This window comes from Natrix helvetica (assembly GCF_964273705.1).
Source record: "Natrix helvetica genome assembly, chromosome: 1".
NCBI classification, from domain to species: domain Eukaryota; kingdom Metazoa; phylum Chordata; class Lepidosauria; order Squamata; family Natricidae; genus Natrix; species Natrix helvetica.
Genome location: NC_138548.1, coordinates 344,072,016 through 344,089,431, shown reverse-complemented (window position 1 = coordinate 344,089,431; position 17,416 = coordinate 344,072,016). Strand labels below are relative to the sequence as shown.

Sequence of the window (17,416 nt, the reverse complement as noted above, 5' to 3'; positions counted from 1 at the left end):
CTCTATAGCACGGCAGGGCACTTGATTGAGGCAGAAACTGCTTTCTTTGTATGGAGGGGAAAGCCCGTCTCGCTTGCGTCGTCTCTGTGGCGGCTGTTCCCATCCCTCCACCGCCTGCGGAGAGAGCCACCCAGGCCGAGGCAGGGGAGGCTGGTTTGCCGAAGCCCAAAGGCCACGGTTCTAGAGTTACTTAGGGCTGCCCTTGAAATGCCTGGCCTCAAAGGCACATCATTTGAAGAGGGGAAGCCAAGAGCTGCTGAATGCAGCTGCCTCGCCTTCAAAGGTTGTTTGTGCACTCATTTTGTTGTTGCTGTTTGTTTGTTTATTTATCCACCCGCTCATCTCTCTCTCTCTCTCTCTCTCTCTCTCTCTCTCTCTCTCTCTCTCTCTCGTCTGTCTATCTATCTATCTATCTATCTATCTATCTATCTATCTATCTATCTATCATCTCCATCCATCTATATATGTATTTATCTATCCATATCTATCACTATCTGCCTATCTATCTATCTGTCTATATCTATCGTGTCTGTCTGTTTGTCTGTCTATATCTGTCTGTCTGTCTGTCTGTCTGTCTGTCTGTCTTTCTATCTATCTATCTATCTATCTATCTATCTATCTATCTATCTATCTATCTATCTATCTATCTATCTCTATCTCTATCTCTTGTATCTATATATCATCTATCTATCCACCCATCTCCTCTACAGTGTGAGGGTTGTGAACTCATTTTGGTGATCCACAGCAGAAAATCAATAACTGGGCATGATTGACTTTGCCTGGCTGCTGGATCATTTTTCTCCAGAATCTAAATTGCACAGCAGGGCCTCCGCCTTTCAAAACCTTTCTTTCTTTCTTTCTTTCTTCAAAACCAACATTCAAAAAACAATATTTATATATTCTTAATTTAACTTTAACACATTAAAAAACACCTATTAACTCTAGAAAAACCATAGCAATTTAACATCCAGCAGTATTTCCCTAGTCAAATGAAATATAATTAAATCTCAAAGTCAAAACTTCAGCTTTCTCCATTTCCTGTTTCTAACTTTCTAAGTTAGCTTTCTGAGTTAGTTAAGATTTCTAAGCTGCAAGAAATATAATTAAATTGTTATATTTAATTATATGGCAAAACAATTTTGCCATCTCAGCTAGCTCCAATCCCTTAAAATATTACTTCAGTGCCCCGATCAAACCTTTCCCCAAACTGGCATCCATATTCATTAGGACCATAAATCCCCGAAAGTACAGTATATGAATTTAAAAATGTTGAAATATAACATTTTCCCAAAAATATAATCCATGATTGGAGAGCTGCCATCTTGCCTCAGCACTTAAAAGTTTCATGCATGACATTTCTCAGTTTGCTGGAATGTCTCCATGTCTTATCACAGTTCTGACTTGTTTTCATTTCCATTTCTTTTTCTTTTATGTTCTTCTCTAATTAGGATTTGTTATCTTAAAGTCTAAATTAAGATCTAGGATGGAGAAGGAGGAAGAAATACAAAATCCAGATTCCCAAAGCACTGGAGAAGGGACAGTGAGAAATGAGGCCAGCTCAGGTAAAGAAGTGGATAGAAAAACATAACAATAGTTTTAAATGATAACTGTGGTGGTTTTTTCCCCCTTGCATCCTTCCTCAAGTGCAAATGATACAGTACAAATCTTTATACCAATCCATAGATCAGGGGTGTCCAAACTTGGGAACTTTAAGACTTGTAGACTTCAACTCCCAAAATTCCCCAGCCAGAATTCCCCAGCATGGCTGGCTGGGGAATTCTGGGAGTTGAAGTCCACAAGTCTTAAAGTTCCCAAGTTTGGACACCCCTGCCATAGATGAAGTAAGTTTCACACTTCTCTAACTTGTTGCTTTGTAGATATATTGAAATCTATATGGCCAGCCAGATGAGTTCTTATAAAGTGATGGTGGAATGAGTTTGAAATTTAGCTAAGATGGCAGATGGCTTCAGTATTTTGGGGTTTCTGTTTTCAGTGCCTTGGAGTCAGTGATTCCTGGTGACTCCCTGTAGTTTTCTCAGCAAGGTTTTTCAGAAGTGATTGGCCACCCTCACTTCTTCTTCCTTAGGGCTGAAAGAGAATGAGGAACCCAAAGTCACCCAGCTGGTTCTGGGCCTAAGCCAGAACTAAACATTATGGTTTCCCAGTTTCTAGCCTGATACTGCACCAAGCTGGCTCTCCCAGTATAATAACTGTGAAATAAAAGATTCCAAAGTCATAGTCTATAAAGATTCTCAATCATCCCGGTCGTGGTTGTCGCAAAGGTGCTTTTGCAGGAGGCAACTGGACTTTCTTGTTATTTCTTTTGAAGATGTTTCGCTTCTCATCCAAGAAGCTTCTTCAGCTCTGATAGGATTCAGCTCTGACAATTTGGGATGAACACCCTTTGAGTGGTGAGGGAGTAGGAATGGATTTCCCCCAAAAAATTGCAGACTGCAAGAACCATTTGCACTACTCGGGTGTCCCCGAGGACACAGAATAAACTCCAAGTGCTTCAAAGACCCTCTAAAAGGATGCGATTGAGCAGCTGTCTGCAAGGACTATAAGTCCTTCTATTCTCCTCCTCCCAGTCAGAGATGAAGAAGCTTCTTGAATGCCGCTGTTTTCTGTTGGCTGAGCCACAAAGTTTTTGTTTGGTGTGGTGGAGTGTTAAAAGGATCAGCTGAAGTGCTGGTTGAGAACCTGGAGATTTTTTCAGTTAGATGGCCTGATCTTTGTTGTCTAAAACAGTGTTTCTCAAACCTGGCGACTTTAAGTCCTGTGGACTTCAACTCCCAGAATTCCCCAGCCAGCTATGCTGGCTGGGGGATTCTGGGAGTTGAAGTCCACAGGACTTAAAGTCGCCAAGTTTGAGAAACACTGGTCTAAAAGTTTCCTCCTGCTTCTCCTCTGACTTTCAGAAGCGACTGTTGCTGGTGACAAAGTGGCCTCCGCGGCCGTCACCGTGGCCACAGCTGCTGTAGCTGCTGTCAAGACCGTTGTCGGGATCCAGTCGCAACTTTTCAGCCGTTTGGCCACCCGCCGGACGTTTCTGCCCCACCATCGTCGTGACCTCCTGGAGCTTGAGCAGATGGTGGAGAATGCAGCTGCCGTGCGCCTCCGAGCGGTGGTGGAAACCAGCATTGACTCTTTGCGCGCCCTGATGTGTTCGTGCCTCTTCCAGTCCCCAGCGGTTCTTGCTGGGCTGATAGACGAACTCTACATCATGGAGAGGGCTTTCTGGGTGCAGCCGGGCCGCTCCGAGTGGTGGGAGAAAGTGGTGCTGCCCCACTGGGATGACCACCTTTGGCAGGAGAATTTCCGGATGAGTCGGCAGACTTTCATGGAGCTGTGTGACCGATTGAGGCCGGTTCTTGAGCGTCAGACAACCAACATGCGGGCTCCCATTACTGTTGAGAAGCAGCTGGCCATAGCCATATGGAAGCTGGCCACCCCAGACAGCTACCGCTCGGTAGCAGAGTGTTTTGGCGTTGGGCGCTCCACTGTCTCCAGGATAGTCATGGAAGTTTGCCAAGCTCTCTATGATGTCTATCACCACGTGGTCCTTCTGACCAGGCCCCGCGAGGTGATCAAAGGCTTTTCGGCCAAAGGTTTCCCCCATTGCATTGGGGCGATCGATGCAACTCACATCCCTATCATTGCTCCTGCCCACCGAGCCATGGAATACATCAACAGCCGAGGGTATTACTCAATGGTCCTGCAGGCCCTGGTGGACCATGAAGGCAAATTCATCGATGTGTATGCCGGGCGATCCGGGAAAGTTCACGATGCCAGGATCTTCCGCAGCTCCCCCATCTTCCGGGCCATGAATCAAGGCACTTTCAGTCCTAGCACTACGATGGACATAGAGGGAGAGCAAGTAAAGCCGGTCATCTTAGGAGATCTCGCTTACCCTCTTCTGCCGTGGCTAATGACTCCTTACAGCGGCCAGTTGGACTCTCGAAAACAGCTCTTCAACACCACGCTTGGGCACTGCCGGAGAGTGGTGGGCCATGCCTTTGAGCGGCTCAGGGGCCGCTGGCGCTGCCTCCTCTCCCGCCTCGATGTGCGAGAACGCTACGCCCCGAGGGTCATTGTAGCCTGCTGCATTTTGCACAACATCTGTGAGAGCAAAGGGGAACCTCTTCAGGAAGGGTGGGAAGAGGTGGTGAGGTCTGTGTCAAGATCCTACCAGCAGCCAGAACGACAGCTGATGTACATGTCCAATCCACATGCCCGGGAGATCAGGGATCTTTTTAGCACACACTTGGAAAGGAGAGAACAGGAAAAGTAGCATGGAATTCATGCTTATTTATCTTCCTCTGCACACACACACACACACACCCAAAAAAACCTCTTGGGAAGTTGGAAAAAGGATAGCAGGCTCTTCTCTGCCTCTTTTCTGAATATAAATAGTCCCCGACTTACAACCATTTGTTTAACAACCATTCAAAGTTATAATGGCCCTGAAAAAAAAATGGCTTGCGACTGGTCCTTGCACTTAACAACTGTTGCAGCATCCCCAGGTGATCAAAATTTGGGTGCTTGGCAACTGGCATATATTTTACAACAGTTTGCAGGGGCCCGGGGTCATGTGATTGCCCATTTGCAACCTCCCCAGCTGGCGTCTGGCAAGCGAAGTCAGTGGGAGAAGCTGGACTTCGCTTAACCACCATATGATTCACTTAACAATTCCAGTGATTCGCTTAACAACTGTAGCCAAATGGTTAAATTTGGGGATGACTCACTTAGCAATTGAAATTCTGGCCCTGTTTGTGGGTGTTAAGTCAAGGAGTATCTGTCGGTTGTTATTACTAGGGTTGAAATGCAACTGACCAATTCTGATAGTAGGTAGCCACTTTCATCTTGCTCCTCCTTGGCCAAAGCAGTTGGCCAAGGCTGTCTTCTGTCTCTGGATTTCCTGTTTCCTTCCTGGGGGTAGTGCTTCTGCCTAGGAAGCAGCAGCCTTACAGCTGCACCTTTATTATTATCTAAGGCTGCTGCCTTTACAGGCATCAACTACCCAGGTTAGCATAATGTGCCCTAAGAAGCAGTTTATTCATTACCGTATTTTTCGAAGTATAAGATGCACCTTTTTCCCTCAAAAGAAGAGGGTGAAAATCTGGGTGCATCTTATACACTGATTACAGCATTTTTGACCTCCCAAAATGTCACCCCCTTTGCAAAAATTGCCATGCATAGTCTTTACGGGGCTTCCAGAGTGTTCCTGGGGGCTGGGGAGGGCAAAAATGAGTGAAAAATGGGGCATTTTTTGCTTGTTCCCCCCCCCAACCACCAGGAGCACCCTATAGGCCTCCTAAAAGCTATGCATGCCCCTTTTTTTGACAAAAAACCAGGCCTGGTTTCACAAAAAACGTGCTGGTTTTGGAAGGTCTGCAGAGTGCAGAAACCTTTTTTTTAATTTGCCTCTTCAAAATCATGGTGTGTCTTATACTCTGGGGCATCTTATACTCTGAAAAATATGGTAGGTTATTCTATTCATATTCTATTCATAGAATAAACCACACTTGGCCAGATTGGTACAATTAGAAACCGTATGCATTAGGCAATGCCAACATGCAAACCCAATATCTTTGCCAGGGTTGGTTTCAGATTTGAATTTTGGGAAGCTCTGGAAAGAGCTTTTGAAGAACCTTGCATTCCATTTGTGGACTTCACTAGCAGCAGCTCTCTGATTGATGCTGGAAATTGCCCTTTGCGTTTCCCATAGTTCCCCTGTAGAGTGTCACCCTTTGGCGTTGTGGTATATTTAAAAATGGCAGCTCCCTTCATGTGATGCAAGTTAGAAAATGAATGAATATTGTGTCTTTTTTTCCTCACCACCCCACTCCTGCCAACATGTCTTACAAAGAAAGGACCAGAAGCTCTTCTCGTCTCCCTTGGTTCCCAAAATGGTCAGTTAGGTTCAGCGGTGAGCTTCAAAAATTTTAGCAAGGGGTTCTCTGCCCGGTTGCTGGGTGGGTGTGGCCAAGTCGGCCTCCTGCACCATGGCGGGGGGGGGGGGGCGTTTTTGCCCTCCCCAGGCTCCAGAGGCTTTTATCGAGCTTCTGGGAGGGCAAAAACGGCCTCCCCAGGATCTGGAGGCCCTGAACCTCTGGTAGGCCCGTTTTTCACCCTCCCCGAGCCTCTGTGTGCATCCTGAACTTACCTGCATCCTGAACTTACCTGCATCCTAAACAGGCCACGTGGGGACTTCTGGGAAGGGAGGGGTGGGCGGGGCCAGCCACAAGTGGGATTTGGGGGTTCTCTGAACTGCCCAGAACCTTAGCTAGAGGTTCTCCTGAACCCCTGTGAACCCCCAGCAATCCACCGGTTCTTACCAAAAGCTACTTCTAGAGTCTGAAGGAACCATCTAATCATTATAGTAAGGAGCTGTTGTTCATCTGATGTCCATGAATGTGTTTACGTTTACTTTAAACCTCTCCAGGTTGGCCCCACATCTATGGGGAATGAAATCAAATCAAATCAAATCAAATTTTATTTGATTAGCCGCAACCCTCTCCCGAAGGACTCGGGGCGGCGTACAGTCAAAAAGATAAAATACACATAGGACACACATACATACGAAAAAACAAGGACAATTACATTTGTGCATGGAGGAGAGTAGACCTGCAAGTGAAAGACAATAAACACAGCTAAAAACACAGTTAAAACACAGTTTAAATCCTTCCCTATTACTCAAAAACGCTGCAAAAGGCAATCCACAATTTTCTTACAGTCAGGAATTAGTGGTTGAACATAAGCTCTAAATTACTGACCTGCATCTTGGAAAATCACACTTGCATATTTTTACTCAAAACTCTTGACGCGGTTTACTCTCTCTTACCTTCAGTCTCTGTGCAGGGAGGAATAACCCTGATAGATTTCCCAGGGTTTTTCTTAGGATTACAAAACAATTCACATTGCAAGATTTGAAGGTCCTGAAATCAGGGAAGCAGTCCTGGGTATTGTGTACCTGAATAGAATGCAAACAGAAAAGAGGTAATTTGCATTGTGATGGTTCCTATCCCCAAATGAAGGCTCAGTACTTAGAGCTTTGTTTCCACCCTATGTTGCCCTTCTTTCTACCTCTTTGATGATTCTATCAAGACCAGGCATGTGCTACAGGTACTATGAGACACTTGACTGGACCTTCACATACAATCTAGCCCCATGCTCCTGCTACTTGTTTTTAAATTACATCCAGTTTACTTAATTGCCTGCACAACACACTCATAAATAAATATGATATTCTAATAAATCATATACCTTATAGAGTTGTTGCCGAAAATTATAGACATGAATTTTATGGAGTATTCTGACTATCTCTCTCAACTTGGCTCAAAGCTTGGAGCTGCTATTACATTTACTAGAGAATATACATTTTCTTTGCCTCAAATGCCAGGCCTTTCATCTTCCAAGCCACTCCATGATGTATCGCTCGCTTTTGTGTCCCATTATCCAAGGGGACATTACACAAATCCCACAACATGGGATTTCTGATCAATTTTGCTTGAAAACGTGTCATGGTTTGGAAGACAGGGAGTTGCATTTGACCATTGAATACCAGGATAGAAATGTTACACAGAAGGTAGCAGGGCCGGACAAAAACAATCTGATTTAATTTGTAATAATACATTTGTGATCATTACTTTTCACCTGCTTCATAGTTGCCTCTTCTTATTACATATTGGCAACCCAGATGGGACTGAAGTTGTCTCTTAAAATAGATAGAGTAATGATTAGTGGAAAGGAGGTAGTTAGCTAATTAGTAGCTCAGATATAGAATAAGAGAGTAAGTAGAATAGAATAGAATAAACAGAGTTGGAAGGGACCTTTGAGGTCTTCTAGTCCAACCCTCTGCTTAGGCAGGAAACCCTACACCACTTCAGACAAATGGTTATCCAACATGTTTAAAACTTCCAGTGTTGGAGCATTCACAACTTCTGGAGGCAAGCTGTTCCACTGATTAATTGTTCTAACTGTCAGGAAATTTCTCCTTAGTTCTAAGTTGCAAAAAGAGCAAACATGAGGAAGGACAAATTTAAAAGACGCAGGAAAGGAGCTGTATGGTTCAGTGGAGATTGCTGCATACAGATCACTCCCATTCTGAGAGACTTGCTATGATGCTGGCTCTGGTTGGAATTGGGAACTTTTAAGCAATATTTAAGAGAGCTGAAAGGCCTTTATTCCTGTTTGTTGTAAATCTCAAAGCCAGACTGTTTGAACTGCTTCAAATCCAGGACCTGCCAATAATGGCTGTTTTAATCCAACAGATTTGGAGGGTGTTAGGAGAGCTGCTTTACAACAATTGCTTTGTTTTCAAAATGCACAATTTTGAAACAGAGTAAGGTATGATATTGGTCTGTTTTAATGAAGCACAAAATTCATCAAACTGGAATTGGTAGTGTTTCTACGTGGCTGGCTTGGTTACGTGGATTTCTAGTTATGGTTTATGGAATAATGATAAAAAGTGCTTGGCTTGATATGTCACATTAACATGAACCATCCATGTTATTAATTAAGGTATTGAGTGACCCGAATTCAGAATTCTGATATGTCTTAACTTTTCCCCTTTGTTTGATTTGCCTAATCAGTGTCATTTTAAATGGGAGAATTTCCTGTACTTCCTGCAAATTCTAAATAAAACTGTTTATTGAATTTTAGTGTTTTTCATTTTTTATCATAATTGTAAAAATATGTGCCACAGCTAGTAGCAGATCAGCTGATCTTTGTCATTGTTGCTAAGCAGGGTTGAGTTTGGTGGTGCATGAAAGAGCACAAGGAAATCACAAAACCATTGTTCCGAATTTGAAAGTTTAAAAAAAATTGGGAACAAACCAATGGATTGTTCTTTCAATGGATCTTTGAATGGCTCTGCCTGTAAATTAAACAAACTCATTAGCTATCTGTTGGGATAGCTTGCCAACAGTTCATGCCCTATTCCAGTGATGGTGAACCTATGGCACGCGTGCCACAGGTGGCACGCGGAGCCATTTGTCAGGGCACGCGAGGCGCTGCCCTGTCAGTTGGCCAGTGCGCATGCGTGTGCTGGCCAGCTGAGTTCACCCTTTTTAAAAGCCATTTTTCTCCCTCCCCAGGCTCCAGAGGCTTTATAGGAGCCTAGGGAGGGCAAAAAGAGCCTCCCCGCCACCCCGGAGGCCCTCCAGAGGCTTCAGGGACCGTTCGGAGGCTTCCCTGAAGCCTTTGGAACACTTAAAATGACCCTCCGAGCAAACCGGAAGTCACTGGGGTCGCACATTGCATTATGGGTGCGGCACACCTGCACACGACCCCCCTGCGCTCCCCCCACTTGTGGCACACGAGCCAAAAAAGGTTCGCCATCGCTGTCCTATTCTATACAGGCATACATTGGAGCCAAGTAGTATTAAACAGGGAGAGTTGAGACTTTGTGGAATAGCTACTGGATAGGTAGGAGGTTGCTGGTTGCGAGAACATTTGCAATAACTAGTTAAAGATGGCTGTTGAGTTTTTTAAAAAAAAGTGGAAAAAGGGCAAGAAAAAATCAATCCATAAAAAGAGAGCACTCACAGCTCATAAGATGTGATGAAACAAAAAATGAGAGGAGAAGTATGGAGGAGAATTATTAGAGAGGTGTGTGAAAGTAAAACTAGAAACCTGTTGTAGATTAGCACTTGGTAGGATAGCTGTAAAAACCATGGAAAAGATATTCAGATACTGTGACAGATCTACCAGCAAGATCAGAAACGTGCAACCAAGGATTTTCCCTGTGACATTCTATGGAAGTGAATGTTGGACTTGGAAGAAGCAGAATAGAGTATTCATGCTTTTGAAATTTACTGTAAGATTCTGCAGGATGTCACAGGTGGCCAAGAAATCAAATAAATGGATCATAGAACAACCGATCCAGAGTTCTAGCTTGAGGCACCAATGCCCAGTTTCAAATTATGTTTTGGCACATTATGTAAAATTCAGCTAGAGTAGAATTAGAGTAGAGAAGAGTAGAGTAGAGAATAGAATAGAATTCTTTATTGGCCAAGTGTGATTGGACACACAAGGAATTTGTCTTTGGTGCATATGCTCTCAGTGTACATAAAAAGACAAGATACATTCATCAAGAATCATAAGGTACAACACTTAATGATAGTCATAGATCCCTTGACAAGTCCATAGTCCTGGGAGAGCTGGAAGGAAAAGAAGACAATATCAACATGGATGGACTCATACAGTGGGGATGTGTATACCACTGGAAGATCTGAAGAGCCAGGCTGGGAACATATCTATGTGGCTGCTAAGAGATGACACCAACTTGATGGTACATAATCAGTGAAAATGAAAGATGCAAAGAAGTTGTAGTTAGTAATCCAGCCCACCAGAACTTTCAGCAGTTCCATGCAAAGCTGGCCAAGAAAGATCCCTAAATGTGATTACAGTTGTTGAGGCTAGAAAAGAAAGAAACCAGAAAGCAGCTGTGTGGAATTTACTATAGGATGGAACAAAGAGAAGGGAGTTGCCAAACAAGATTCTAGCATTAATCAGAAGAGAGTTGCCATTGTGGTACAGGTAATCCTTGATTTATGACCACAACTTATAGAGCCCAAACTTTCCATTGCTGCTCAAGACACTTGTGCCCCATTTTGCAATCTTTTTTTTGCCATAATTGTTAAGTAAATCACTGCAGGTGTTAAATGAATCATGCAGGTATTAAGTGAATCTAGCTTCCCCCATGACTTTTGCTTGTCAGAAGAAAGCTGGGAAGGTCACAAATGGGGATCACATGTCCTGGGACAGTACAACGGTCATAAATACATGCCAATTGAATTTTGATCATATGGCCATAGGGATGCTGAAACGGTCATGTGAAAAATGGTCATAAGCCACTTTTTTCAGTGCCATTGTAAGTTCAAATGGTCACTAAATGAATTGTTGTAAGTTGAAGGCTACCTGTGTCTAAAAAGATGATAAAGAGACAGTTAAAGAAAGTAGACAAAAAGAATGGCATTATGTCGGCAGGAGAGCAACCGTTATCCATTGTGAGACATGATAATAAATCCAAACACTTTGGTTTAAGGAATAGCCCAAGAATAAAATGTGACACAAAGCACTTATTTTGTCCTTCAGCTCCAAGGCTTTCAATCAATAACCGAAATATATTAATACTCTTTAAATCCTTGTAGCCACCAAGGTTCAAATTGAAACCAAACTCTCAAGCTAGCTTATTAGGGGTGTCTGAATCCAGGACTCTAATACTGCAGGGTCCAATCTGGGTCAGTCACTGGGAGCAGAGATTTTGTCTTCTGGGCTTTCATGCTAGAGCCCATCTTCAGGGAACTTCTCTCTAGAGTGTTTTTGCAGTTTTGCAGCTATCAAGATTGTTGGACGAGCAGGCACAAAAATAGCCACACACAGAAGAGCACACACTCTGCTAAAGAGAAGTTCCCTAAAGATGGGCTCCAGCACACATCTAAAAGCTTGGAAGACAAAACCTCTGGTCCCGGGGTTCGACCCAGATTGGATTGTAGGAAGTTATCACCCAGCCCTCTCCCAGAAAAATGAAATATCCTAGGAAATATTGAAATATTATATTTTCCTGGATGTGAAAAAGGGAGAAACACATTTTAAAAACTAAGTAAATTCCTGCAGCTTCCTGCCATCCTCACTTTATCAATGGGCCATTAAGAAGGCCAAGCTAGTCCACTTTACATAATAAAGAGTTCTCCCCTTCAGCTCCAGGGGGATGGGAATGAAGGCAAGATAATATAAGCCTTTATGCGAATGTCCGGTGGGCTCCTCATGAGGGGCCGAATCATGAAAGATGCAGAAGCTGCTTTCTCGAGATGAGGAGCCCAGATCTGACTCCGTGGCTCTCTTTTATTGGTTTCAATAGGGTGGGTGGATACATATTCATAAACAAGAAAACTACGTAATGAAAAGATACAGTTTCATGTATGGAAAACTTCACATGTACATATATCATTGATTAGACAGTCAAAGATATCACCGTGACAGTAAGGGATGGAATGTTTATCTATGAGCCCCTTTTTTATGGGGGCCATAAATAAAAATGTTGTTTCGAGAAATTCCTTAGTGCCCTTGTTTACATCACACTCAGAAGTGTTAGACTTCATGGCACCAATTAAACAATTAATCCCACCTAAATCAGAAGATCTACAACAGTCCGTCCTTGGACAGCCAGAAAGAAATATATTTCTTTGAAGTCTATGTGTCAGTCTTTTGTATATGAAAACCGAAGTATGTCTCCACAAGGCACCAGGCTGATTAATAATTGCAACACCTTTACTCAACTGACCACATGGCAGCTGAACTCAATCAAACCTGGATTCAAAAGTCAGCCTAGAGGGTTGCCCTTGCATGGGCCCATGTGAGTCTGACAGCCAATCAGAATACATTTCTTACACAGGAACAGGAAACAGATAGGTGTGGCCGAACAGATTATAAAAAGCCCTGCAAGCCCTTCTTCAGCCCTTCTCTTCTTCTCCACCAACATTGAAGCATGTGATCACCTTCTCTGTTCAGGACTCAAGCCATGTGGTCCTGTCCACCATTAAAACCATCTTTCCAAGCAGCCTCCATGTCTCCAGTGTCTTTTTTCCCCACTTGGAGCTGAACCCAGAAGGACATTTCTTTCATCAGGATCCTGCAACATTATTCTGAGACACGTATATTTTCCCTCATTCTATTTTACTAGAAATGAAAAAGAAGCAAGAAGTTCAGAAAGGTTTCTTTGAAATGGGGTTGGGGGTGAGTTGTCCAAAAGCAAAATCTACAAATAAGCCCTTAAATCTGCATGCATTACTTGACCCATATACTCACACTTTTGGCCATTATGGATGGTTGATGTTCTTTTATGTGGTGTTGAGATGATGCAATTGTCTATTAATTGTCAACCTGTTGTTTTCATTCTTGCTGAACGTTCTTGTTTATTATCTCTGGAAATATTTTGTTTCAACAGCAGAAGCCAGACAGAAAACCCAATTCTCCCAAGTAGTGATGTCCTACAGGATTCCATTCCCATTGGTTTTAGAGAGGTTTATTCTAGCATCAGCAGAGGTGTTCAGTGCCCCGCATTTCACAACCCTTCCCAAGTCACCCATTTTTGCAAGTGTACGTTTAGCATGCATAGACATGTCTAGTTTAGGATTATTTGTATGCATAGACACGCCTAGTTGGGGATTATTGAGAATTTCTAAATGCCTGGCTTTACTAAAGTAGAAAGTGGTTGGTTTCCTTCTGGCTAAGCATGTTGTAGGAGGCCTATAATCAAACCACAATTAAAACAAACCATAGCTTATGCCATTTTATTTATCACACATTTCTATTCTGCCCCAATTTAAAGATACGATGCCTTACATAGCATACAAAAATAGTTTATAAACATCCACGGTAGAATGTAAAGAAAACCCCAAAATGGCATAACTAAAAATAATAAAATGACCCAAGCAAATACAAAAGAAGCTAAATTTTTTAGTTAGCTTCTTATGGCATGAATTTGGGTAGACTATGAATGTTTAAGTCATCTCCACCTACCATATTGTTTCTGTCATGGTGCAGAACAGAGGATCATCTGAAGTCCTACTTTCCATTGTTGGAAGAAATGTCCTTCTGGGTTCAGTTCCAAGTGGCGAAAAAGACACTGGAACCATGGAGGCTGCTTGGAAAGATGGTTTAATGGTGGACGGGAGCACACGGCTTGAGCTCCTGAACAGAAAAGGGGGATCACATGCTTCCAGATGTTGGGTGAAGAAGAAAAAAAGAGGCAGAGATGCTGAAAGTCCCTGGTTTTATGCCCTCTCTGGGCTTTGATCTTGAGCTTGTATTCTGATTGGTTGTCAGACTCCCATGGGGCCATGCAGGGGCAACTTTGTAGGCTGTCTTGAGTCCAAGTTTGGTTAAGCATTGCTTCTTCCCAGGTGCCCTGTGGTGAGATGGGTAAAGGGCTAATGCTATCATGCCTTAATCCCATCACCCTGGAGCTGAAGGGGGAGATCTTTGTTATGTAGAATAGACTGGCATAGGCCTTTAAATGGCCCATTGACAAAGGTAGGGGCTATTAAGAGTGAGTCTGTTTCCTGCCTAAAAACATGTTTCTCCATTTCTTATCCAGAGAAATATAATATTCTGCCTTTTCAATATTTCCCAGGATATTTCATGTTTCTAGGAGAGTTTTTTTTTTAAACTTACTACACCATCTCTATGGTGCCACCATTATGTTAAAATAAAAGGAGTTGAGGCTGGAATAACCGATGATCTTTTTTTTTTTGAACTCTTGGATCCATGACCAGATTGGTCAGTATTACCAGGCACCTTGTGGAGAGCTAGTGCCACCTGGTGTGGAGAGAATTGAGCCCAATGCAATAACAATGCCTTGATTAGCCCTAAGTTATTCCTGTACTTTTAGCTACAGGGAATTCTCAATTTATGGCTGTAATGGACCCTGCCCCTCACAGTTGTAAGCTGTGATAGTCATAAAACAGGGCCCCCAATGTAATCAAACCAATTTTATGACTTTTGTAGTGGTCTAAAGTGAATGCTGCAATCATTAACAAACCAATGGTTTGCTATGGGCAGCTTTTGCTGAAAACTGGAAGTAAATGTCAGTTTTTGGCAAAAACATGGTACAATTGTTCATCTGACCACTAGATGCTACGAACCACCATGAATGCATGCTGACTGCTGAGGACCTGATATGGTCATGTGACCGGGGGGAGGGTAGAATTTTGGACCCAGGTCGTAAGTATCTCCAGGGAGGTCCACTGTAACTTTGAATAATAACTAGGCAACCAGTCGTATGTTGAAAACTACCTGAACTCGGCTACAGTGTATTATTTTATTGAATCATAGACTTGGATAGAGTCTCCAAGTCATCCTATTCATCCCTCTCCCTCACTGCAGGCTCTAAATTTACAATAGTGCTGAATAAGAGGGTCGTGTTGCATGCAACTTCTATAGCACCTCATAAAAGGCATTTTAAAACAAAAGTGCCTCTTTTTCTTGAAGCAACTCTTCAAGAAATGTATGTATTCATCACCAAAGTGGCTTCTGCTTGAAACTAATAGTCTGTTTTCTTGTCTGAAGATATAAGGCAGAGGAATTCCAAGTTCCTGAATGCATTTCATCTGAGTTAAAGGAAAAGTTGTGAAATATGTACTACAAAGCCTATTCCTGCAAGATATTCTCTGGAGTTAGATCGGTAGTTTTTTCCTCGGCAATTTGTTGATTAGGTTCTTGTTTACAGCTTGATTGTTCATCTGAGTTGATAGATCCTTAATTAGGGAAATGTTTACGGTTTGATTGATTGTTTGATGTTAATCTGGTGTTAATTCCTGTTTATCTGATTGACCGCTGGCAAAAAGCTGTTCTGCCCTTTTGGTTTCTTTTTTTCCCTTTTTGATGAACATGGAGTTGTAAAATATGCCAATATAGCTAAGGCAAAGTGGAAAGTTGATTTGCTGTAGTTGTCCATGAATCTTTGTTCTACTTTAATAAATATAGCACCGGAGGTATGGAAAACCGTATAAGAGAAGGGGAAAAACAGAAAAATATAATCACTTATATTATAATCTTTATATAAATAAATGTATATATTTATAATATAAATATTTATAATATATTTATAATATAAATATTTATAATATATTTATAATATAAATATTTATAATATATTTATAATATAAATATTTATAATATATTTATAATATAAATATTTATAATATATTTATAATATAAATATTTATAATATATTTATAATATAAATATACCACCAATTATATTTTGAAGTTAATGGAAGGATAGATAGATAGAAGTGGGCAGCCAAGGCAATAAGAAGGAAGGCAGGAGGGAAAATGCAATCAGATAATATACAGCACCTGGAGACAATCTAAATTTTTGATCCTAAAAATAAGATTATATTTATATTATTTATATTTATATTATATGGAAACAGGAATGTGACACAACGACGTGTGTGGGACACAACTGAATTTTCTAACTTGTTAGGGTTAGAGTTCAGGTACTGTATATTATCTGACTGTATTTGCCCTCCTGCCCTCCTTATTATTCCCTTGGCTGCTCACTTCTATCTATCCTTCCATTAACTTCAAGATATAATTGGTGACATACTTTAAAATAAATGACAGTCTCTGTGCCAGTGCTCTTAGTTGAAAAGCTTTGGAAGTGAAATTTTGCACAGCATAGAATAATTATGCACAGAACAAATGCCTAAGAACATTCTTCTGGATGTATCCTGAAAGATCAGTGATTAATTTTAACTATATGCAGAAGGTTTAAAGAGGCTGAAGAAAAATGGACGTGTTGTTTTCAAACTGACAGCACACAATATGCTGGGATTTTAAAACTAATTTTATGTATTCATTTTAATATTTAATGCTTTGTTATGTGAGCCACCCAGTCACTTGACAGTGAGATGAGTGGCATATCAATTTAATAAATTAAAAAGTATACTGAAACCAACAGCTGTAATTTTAGAGGTGTAAGTCTAGTTCTCAAGTGAGCAATAGCATCATGCTAGTTGCTGAGCAATCACGCTTTTTTGGAAATGCCAAACAATGAGAAATAACCTTATGCTAAGCAGTCGTCAGGAACGCCCCAATTCAAGCAAACAGAATTCAAGCAATTTGTAATTCAGTCAGGATTTATGCAGTTTATTGCTCTAACAAATTATCCAATGGCAATTTTTTTGTTTAAAATTCCAGTTTGTTAAGAAAGCAGAAAACCAGAGATCATAATTTGAATATAATACCAAATAAACCATGGAGAAATGACTGGATATTCCACTTTGTTAAACATTTCTACTGACAGAAATCATTGGCAGTTGATTCATATGTAACAGCAGCCTTATTCATGTAGACAAACCAAAAGGCCTCTTGGTCCTTAGATTTTAAAAATAAATAGAAATTTACACTTTTGAATTTCGACTGGCAGGGTCTAGAAGGGCCTTTTCGGCTGCTGCCCCTGCATTGTAGAACATTGTGCCTTCAGAGGTAAGGAAAGGCCCCAATTTCTTGGTCTTCCTTAAAGGGATGAAAACTTGGCTGTGAGGCCTTGTGTGGAAGTGGGGGCAGAGGCCTACGCAACTATAAGGCTGGCTGGCCCCATGTGAACTCCCCTCGCCCAACCTTTATTAACTGCTAATCCCCCATCTTGGAATTTTTCACCTTTGCAAACTTTTATATTATTATTACAATTTTAAGACTTTTTAACCTTAAATTGATTTTATTGATTATATTGTACACTGCCCAGAGCCTCCTTATCAGTTGAGCCAGGGAAATAGGTATGTATTTGTGTTACAAAATAAGGAAGAGAGCCTGTGGCTTAGTGGCAATTACATCGGCCTAATATGCAATACAGCCCTGGTTCGATTCCCAGTAAGGGTATGGCTAGCTGATGAGAGCTAAAT

The 17,416-nt window shown here is 41.7% G+C and overlaps 1 protein-coding gene across 1 annotated transcript; it reads left to right on the top strand.

Annotated features, from left to right (window-relative positions):
• The first annotated feature begins 221 nt into the window (after positions 1-221).
• LOC309383401 (uncharacterized protein) lies at positions 222-8,650 on the top strand. The gene is made up of 3 exons (XM_081935897.1): positions 222-283; positions 1,449-1,562; positions 2,919-8,650. The coding sequence occupies exons 2-3, from the start codon at positions 1,484-1,486 to the stop codon at positions 4,289-4,291; spliced, it is 1,452 nt and encodes a 483-aa protein (XP_081792023.1). The 5' UTR covers positions 222-283; positions 1,449-1,483; the 3' UTR covers positions 4,292-8,650.
• The last annotated feature ends 8,766 nt before the right edge of the window (positions 8,651-17,416 follow it).